General features: G+C 50.7%; 1 protein-coding gene across 1 annotated transcript; it reads left to right on the top strand.

Moving 5' to 3' along the window:
* Positions 1-49: 49 nt before the first annotated feature.
* Positions 50-7,823, top strand: LOC113962653 (chromodomain-helicase-DNA-binding protein 8-like; the record flags this gene model as incomplete). Its single annotated transcript, XM_027673409.1, has 8 exons — positions 50-103; positions 1,525-1,741; positions 2,998-3,193; positions 4,242-4,409; positions 5,519-5,698; positions 6,396-6,506; positions 6,588-6,877; positions 7,624-7,823. Coding segments are annotated over exons 1-8 (1,405 nt in total), but the record flags the coding sequence as incomplete, so codon positions are not given.
* Between the last annotated feature and the right edge of the window lie 465 nt (positions 7,824-8,288).

Raw genomic sequence — 8,288 nt, 5'->3', positions numbered from 1 at the left:
GGGGTTGGAGCACACCTGGGCACACCTGGGTGAGGTGGGTGGTACCTGCTCGACGCCAGGATGGAGGTGAGGAAGTGCTGCAACCACCCCGACCTCATCAACGGTGAGGATTTTGGGGGGATTTCAGGGGGTTTTGGGGGTTTTTGGGGGGATTGGGGCGCACCTGGGCACACCTGGGCGCACCTGGGCACACCTGGATACACCTGGAGACCTTGTTGATCACCTGGAGGTCACCTGGAGAAGATGTTGATGGTCATCTGCAGATGGTCTTGGAGACCCCACCGAGGTCTTGGCGGTTACCTGGAGACCTTGGTGGTCATCTGGAGATCTTGGGGGTCACCTGGAGAAGATGTTGATGGTCACCTGCAGAAGATCTTGGTGACCGCACTGACCTCTTGGTGGTCACCTGTGGGTCATGATGGCCACTTGGACATCTTGATGGCCACCTAGTGGTCTTGGTGTCCCCCTGAGGGTCTTGGTGGTCACTTGGTGGTCACCTGGAGAGGTCTTGGGGAGCGCAGTGAGGTCTTGGTGTCCCCTCAAGGGTTTTGGTGGTCACCTGGACACCTTGGTGTCCCCCTGAGGGTCTCAGTGTTCCCCTGGGGGTCTTGGTGGTCACCTGGAGAAGGTCTTGGTGCTCACTTGGTTGTCAACCTGAAGACCTTGGTGTTCACCTGGTGGTCACGTGGATAAGACTGAAGGTCACCTGCAGAAGATCTTGGTGGCCAGACCAAGCTTTCGGTGGTCACCTGTGGGTCTTGGTGGCCCCACGAGGGTTCAGGTTCACCTGCAGGCCCTGATGGTCACCTGGTGGTCACCTGGGGGGTCTTAGTGTCCCCTTGAGGGTCTTGGTGGTGACCTGGTGGTCACCTGGGGAAGGCGTTGATGGTCACCAGCAGATGGTCTTGGTGGCCAGAGTGAGGTCTTGATGGTCACCTGGACACCTTGGTGGTCACTTGGGGGTCACCTGCAGAAGGGCTTGGCGACCACGCCGAGGTCTCGGTGGTCACCTGTGGGTCTTGGTGGCCCACGAGGGTTCAGGTTCACCTGCAGGCGCTGGTGGTCACCTGGAGGTCTTGGTGGTCACCTGGTGGTCACCTGGAGAAGGTCTTGTTGGTCACTTGGTGGTCACCTGCAGAAGGTCTTGCTGACCACCCCGTGGTCTTGGTGGTCACTTGTGGGTCGTGATGGTCATTTGGACACCTTGGTGGTCACCTGGGGGTCTCGGTGGTCACCTGGTGGTCATCTGGAGACCTTGGTGGTCAACGCCTTGGTGGTCACCTGGTGGTCACCTGGACACCTCAGTGTCCCCTTAAGGGTCTCAGTGTCCCCCTGAGGGTCTTGGTGGTCACCTGGACACCTTGGTGGTCACCTGGAGAAGATCTTGGTGGCCAGACCAAGCTTTCGGTGGTCACCTGTGGGTCTTGGTGTCCCCACGAGGGTTCAGGTTCACCTGCAGGCCCTGATGGTCACCTGGTGGTCACCTGGTGGTCACTCCTGGCCCTTTTCCCCCCATTTTTCCAGGAGCAGAGGAGAAGATCCTGTCGGAGCTCCGCGAGGGGCGTCCCCCGGGAGCTCTGCCCCCCGACCTCCACCTGCAGGCCCTGGTTCGCTCGGCGGGGAAACTGGTGCTGCTGGACAAGCTGCTGCCCAAACTGCGCCAGGGCGGGCACAAGGTGCTGGTCTTCTCCCAGATGGTTCGGTGCCTCGACATCCTCGAGGACTACCTCATACACAAGAGGTGGGACAACGTTTTTGGCTCAAATTTAGTCCCAAATTTCTCCTGGTTTTGGCCCCAGTTTAGTCCCAAATTTTTTCCGTTTTTGGTCTGAATTTAGTCCTAAATTTCTCCCATTTTTTGCCTGAATTTAGTTCCAAATTTCTCCTATTTTTGGCCAAGTTTCACCCAAATTTCACTTTTTTTTTCCCCTAGATGTCACCCACTTCCCCCAATTTTTCACCCATTTTTTGCTTCAAATTTCTCTCATTTTTAGCCCAAATTTAGTCCCAAATTTCTCCCATTTTTTTGCCCCAATTTTCTCCCATTTTTGGCCCAAATTTAGTCCCACATTTGTCTCATTTTTTGCCCGAATTTAGTCCCCAATTTCTCCCATTTTTGGCCCCAAATTTCTCTCATTTTTGCTTCAAATTGAGTCCCAAATTTCTCCCATTTTGGCCTGAATTTAGTCCCAAATTTCTCCCGTTTTTTACCCCAAATTTCTCCATTTTTGCCCCAAAATTTCACCCAAATTCCTTCCATTTTTTTCCCCAAATTCTTCCATTTTTCCCCCAGATTTCCCCCAAATTCCTCCCAATTTTTTCCCCCAAATTCCTCCCTTTTCACCCAAGTTCCCCCCCCAGGTACCTGTACAAGCGCATCGACGGGCACAAATCTCACCCAAATTTTTCCCATTTTTCACCCAAATTTCTCCCATTTTTTCTCCAAATTCCCCAGAAATTCCTCCCGATATTTTCCCCCTAATTCCTCCATTTTCACCCCAAATTTCACCCAAATTCTCCCAATGTTTTTCACCCAAATTCATCCATTTTTACCCCAAATTCCCCCCAAATTCCCCCCAAATTCCTCCCAATTTTTTTCACCTAAATTCCTCCGTTTTTCCCCCAAATTTCCCCCAAATTCTCCCAATTTTTTTCACCCAAATTTCTCTGTTTTTCCCCAAATTTCACCCAAATTCCTCCCAATGTTTTTCACCCAAATTCCTCCATTTTCACCCCAAATTTCACCTAAATTCTCCCAATTTTTTTCACCCAAATTTCTGCACTTTTTCCCCCAAATTTCCCCCAAATTTCTCCCAATTTTTTGCCCCGAATTTCTCCATTTTTGGCCCAAATTTAACCCCAAATTTCACCCAAATTTTTCCTGTTTTTCACCCAAATTTCTCCCATTTTTGCCCGAAATTTCTCCCAATTTTTTTCACCCAAATTTCTCCATTTTTCCCCCAAATCCCCCCATTTTCACCCAAATCTCCCCCTTAGGTACCTGTACGAGCGCATCGACGGGCGTGTGCGGGGGAACCTTCGCCAGGCCGCCATCGACCGTTTCAGCCGCCCCGACTCGGATCGTTTCGTGTTCCTGCTCTGCACCCGCGCCGGGGGCCTCGGCATCAACCTGACGGCCGCCGACACCTGCATCATCTTCGACTCCGACTGGAACCCACAGAACGACCTCCAGGTGCGACACACGTTCCTCCCCGTTTTGGACAAATTTCAACCAAATTTCTCCCAGTTTTGGCCAAATTTAGTCCCAAATTTCTCTCATTTTTACCTGAATTTACTCCCAAATTTCTCCTATTTTTACCTGAATTTAGTCCCAAATTCCTCCTATTTTGACTTCAAATTTCACCCAAATTTCTCTCATTTTTACCCAAATTTAGTCCCAAATTTCTCCCATTTTGGCCTCGAATTTCACCCAAATTTCTCTCATTTTTACCCAAATTTAGTCTCAAATTTCTCCCATTTTTGGCTCAAATTTAGTCCCAGATTTCTCCCATTTTGTCCCAAATTTAGTCCTAAATTTCTCCCATTTTTTGCCCCAAATTTCTGCCATTTTTGGCCCAAATTTATCTCATTTTTGGCCTGAATTTAGTCCCAAATTTCTCTCATTTTTGGCCCAAATTTCACCCATTTAACCCAAATTTAGTCCCAAATTTCTCCTATTTTGGCCTCAAATTTCACTCAAATTTTTCCCATTTCTGGCCCGAATGTAGTCCCAAATTTCTCCCATTTTTGGCCTGAATTTAGTCCCAAATTTATCTCATTTATGGCCCAAATTTAGTCTCACGTTTGTCTCATTTTTGGCCCAAATTTCACCCAAATTTAGTCCCAAATTTTTCCCACTTTTGGCCCCAAATTTCACCCAAATTTCTCCCATTTTTACCTGAATTTAGTCCTAAATTTCCCCCTTTTTTGGCCCCAAATTTCTCCTATTTTTGACCTGAATTTAGTCCCAAATTCCTCCCAATTTTTGGCCCAAAATTTCTCCCATTTTTGCCCAAATTTAGTCCCAAATTTCTCCCATTTTTACCTGAATTTAGTCCAAATTTTCTCCCATTTTTTTGCCCCAACTTTCTCCCATTTTTGCCCCAAATTTAGTCTCAAACTTCTTCCATTTTTGCCCCAAATTTCATCCCAAATTTCTCCCATTTTGGCCCAAATTTCACCCAAATTCCTCCCATTTTTGGCCCCAAATTTCACCCAATTCCTCCCCTTTTCTGCCCCAGGCGCAGGCGCGGTGCCACCGGATTGGTCAGAGCAAGGCGGTGAAGGTTTATCGCCTCATCACCCGCAACTCCTACGAGCGCGAGATGTTCGACAAGGCCTCCCTCAAGCTGGGCCTGGACAAGGCCGTGCTCCAGTCCATGAGCGGCCGCGAGGGAAACATCGCCGGGGTCAGTGGGATGACCAGGGGGGGTCTGGGGGGCTCCAGTCCATGAGCGGCCGCGAGGGAAACATCGCCGGGGTCAGTCACGGCACCGGGATGGGGTGGGTGGGTCAGGGGGTGGAGGGTCAGGGGGTTGAGGTTCTCCAAGGGGTTGAAGAGTCAGAGTTGGGTTTGAGGGTCCTCAGTTGGGTTTGAGGAGCCTCAGTTGGGTTTTGAAGATCCTCAGTTGGGTTCTCCAAGGGTTGGAAGACCCAGAGTTGGGTTTGAGGATCTTCAGTTGGGTTTGAAGGTCCTCAGTTGGGTTTGAAGAGCCAGAGTTGGGTTTGAAGGCCCCACTTGGGTTTTGAAGATCCTCAGTTGGGTTCTCCAAGAGTTTGAAGCCCCCAGTTGGGTTCTCAAAGGGTTTGAAGAGCCAGAGTTGAGTTTGAAGGTCCTCAGTTGGGTTTGAAGATTCTCAGTTGGGTTTTGAAGATCCTCAGTTGGGTTCTCCAAGAGTTGGAAGCCCCCAGTTGGGTCCTTGAAGGGTTTGAAGGCCCCAGTTGGGTTTTCCAAGGGTTTGAAGGTCCTCAGTTTGGTTCAAAGATCCTCAGTTGGGTTTGAAGATCCTCAGTTGGGTTTGAAGAGTCTCAATTGGGTTTGAAGATCCTCAGTTGGGTTTGAAGGTTCTCAGTTGGGTTTGAAGATCCTCAGTTGGGTTTGAAGGTTCTCAGTTGGGTTTGAAAATCCTCAGTTGGGTTTGAAGACCCCAGTTGGGTCCCTCAAGTATTGGAAGACCCCAATTGGGTCTTCCAAGGGTTTGAAGACCCAGAGTTGGGTTTGAAGCCCCCGGTTGGGTTCTCCGAGGGTTTGAAGACCTAGAGTTGGGTTTGAAGGCCTCAGTTGGGTCCCTCAAGGGTTGGAAGCCTCCGGTTGGGTTCCCCAAGGGTTTGAAGACCCAGAGTTGGGTTTGAAGGCCCCAGTTGGGTCCTTGAAGGGTTTGAAGACCCAGAGTTGGGTTGGAAGCCCCTGGTTGGGTCCCCCAAGGGTTTGAAGACCCAGAGTTGGGTTTGAAGGCCCCAGTTGGGTGGGAAGCCCCCAGTTGGGCCCCCCCTCATGCCGGAAGCTCCCCCTTTGCAGATCCAGCAGTTCTCCAAGAAGGAGATCGAGGACCTGCTGCGCAAGGGCGCCTACGCCGCCATCATGGACGAGGACGACGAGGGCGCCAAGTTCTGCGAGGAGGACATCGACCAGATCCTGCTCAGGAGGACAACAACCATCACCATCGAGAGCGAAGGGAAGGGCTCCACCTTTGCTAAGGTAATTAATTAATTAGAGTTAATTAATGATGGAAAATCACCATCGAGAGCGAGGGAAAGGGATCCACCTTTGCCAAGTTAATTAATTAATTAGGGATTAATTAGCGATTATCAATCAACTATCACTAATGAGGGAGGTTGTGTTTCAATGAGTAATTAATTTTCGTTTACTTAAATTTAAGTTTTAATCTAATTTACTCTTGACTTCAATTAATTGTTTTGTTTGAACGGAGTGTAACTTTACGTTATTTATTTATTTATTGAGAACATTTTTAATAATTTGAATTAATTACTGTGTGATTTTAATTTTGTTTGTTGTTGGTCTTTAATTCACTTGTTTTACCGTCATTAGTTCAATTTTAATTACCTTGATGAATTCTTCTTTAATTAGCAAAAACAGATCCTTTTAGTGGATTTTTATTTTACTTTATTAGGCTTTTATTGTTCAGTTTGTTTTTTAATTGGTTATTGATCTCGTGGGGTTGCTCGGGGGGCTTTAATTGAGTTTTAATTAGGGCCGATTGGGTCGGGGGGGGCTTTTAACGATGCCTTTGATGGGGAATTTTGGGGTTAATTTTAATAAACTTCGTCTTGGCCACGCCCCTTTTGGACACAACCACGCCCCTTTTACCACAACCACACCCCTTTTGATGTGGCCACGCCCCTTTTGACGTGACCACGCCCCCTTTTTGCCCCAGGCCAGCTTCGTGGCGTCGGAGAACCGCCCGGACATCGCCCTGGACGACCCCAACTTCTGGCAGAAATGGGCCAAAAAGGCCGACCTGGACCTGGAGCTGCTCAACAGCAAGGTGGGACCCGGCTGGGCGTGGCCGGGGGAGTGTCTCCACCCCCTGGGCGTGGCCTAAAAGTGGGCGTGTCCCCCCGTGCAGAACACGCTGGTGATCGACACGCCGCGGGTGCGGAAGCAGACGCGCCACTTCAGCACCTTGAGGGACGACGATTTGGTGGAGTTCTCCGACCTGGAGAGCGACGACGACCTGGAGCAGCGCCTGGAGCGCGGCGGCAACGCCCGCGGCACCCGCCGGCACCACCAGCACCATCATCACCACCAACAACCCCAACACGGTGGTGGTGCCACCCCCAACCAGCAGGGAGGGTTCGGGGGCCCCTACGGCCGCACCGATTGCTTCCGGGTGGAGAAGAGCCTCATGGTCTACGGGTGAGGGCGGCGGCGTCTGACGGTGACGCGGCGTTGGGCGGCGCGGGCCCCGTTGGCCCCGTTGAGCTCGTTGACCGTGTTGACCCCCCATTGAGCTCGTTGACCGTGTTGACCCCCAGTTGACTTTGTTGAGCGTGTTGATTCCTCCATTGACCGTGTTGACCCTGTTGACCCCCTGTTGACTTTGTTGACTGTGTTGACTTCTCCATTGACTTTGTTGACCATGTTGGCCCCCCCATTGACTTTGTTGAGTGTGTTGATCCCTCCATTGACTTTGTTGACCCTGTTGACCTCCTGTTGACTTTGTTGACTGTGTTGAGCTCTCATTGACTGTGTTGACCCCCCATTGACCGTGTTGACCCCTTGTTGACCCCCCATTGACCGTGTTGACCCCTTGTTGACCCCGTTGACCCCCCATTGACCACGTTGACCCCCCATTGCCCCCATTGACCCCATTGACCCCACATTGACCGTGTTGACCCCCTATTGGCCCTGTTGACCCCCCATTGCCCTCATTGACCGTGTTGACCCCCCTTTGACCATGTTGACCCCCCATTGACCATATTGACCCCCCATTGACTCGGTTGCCCCCCCTTGACCGTGTTGACCCCCCTGTTGACCCGGTTGCCCCTCATTGACCCCATTGACCCCCCATTGCCCCCGTTGACCCCCTATTGACCATGGTGACCCCCCGTTGACCCCTGTTGTCTTCATTGACTGTGTTGACCCCCCATTGACCCCCCCAGGTGGGGCCGCTGGCGGGAGATGGTGGCCCAGGGCCGGTTCAAGCGTCGTCTGTCGGAGCGGGACGTGGAGAACATCTGCCGGGCCATCCTCCTCTTCTGCCTCCTGCACTTCCGCGGCGACGACGGCGTCCGAGCCTTCGCCTGGGCCCTCGTGGCGCCCCCCGAGAACGGCCGCGCCCGCCCGCCCCACGCCCACGCCGGTGAGACCCCCCGGGCCCTGGGACCTGAGTTGGGGGGTTCCAGCTCCTTTTTGGGGCACTTTGGAGGGTTTTCAGCCTCGTTTTGGGGCACTTTTGGCCGTGTCCACCCCTATTTTTGTGCTATTTTGTTGCCAGTTTTACCCCATTTCTTTTCTATTTCTTTTGTTTCTTTATGATTTTGTCTTATTTCTTTGCCCTTTTTCCCTTTTTTTTCATTTACTCATTTCTCTTTTTTAATTCTTTGTTCACGTTTTTTCTCTATTTTTTCATATTTTCCTCTATTGTTCCCCATTTTCTCTCACTTTTTGACCGTTTTTCTCTCATTTTTTCACCATTTCCCCCATTTTTGTGTTTTTGTCCCTCTTTTTCTCCATTTTCCCCCATTTTCTCTCCGTTTTTCTCTATTTTTTCCCTTTTCCCCCGTTTTCCCCATTTTTCCTTATTTTCCCCATTTTTCACCTATTT

This window comes from Neopelma chrysocephalum, unplaced genomic scaffold (genome assembly GCF_003984885.1).
Source record: "Neopelma chrysocephalum unplaced genomic scaffold, ASM398488v2 Primary Assembly neopelma1_184166, whole genome shotgun sequence".
Classification (NCBI taxonomy): Eukaryota; Metazoa; Chordata; class Aves; order Passeriformes; family Pipridae; genus Neopelma; species Neopelma chrysocephalum.
This window is presented reverse-complemented; position numbering and strand designations above follow the sequence as displayed.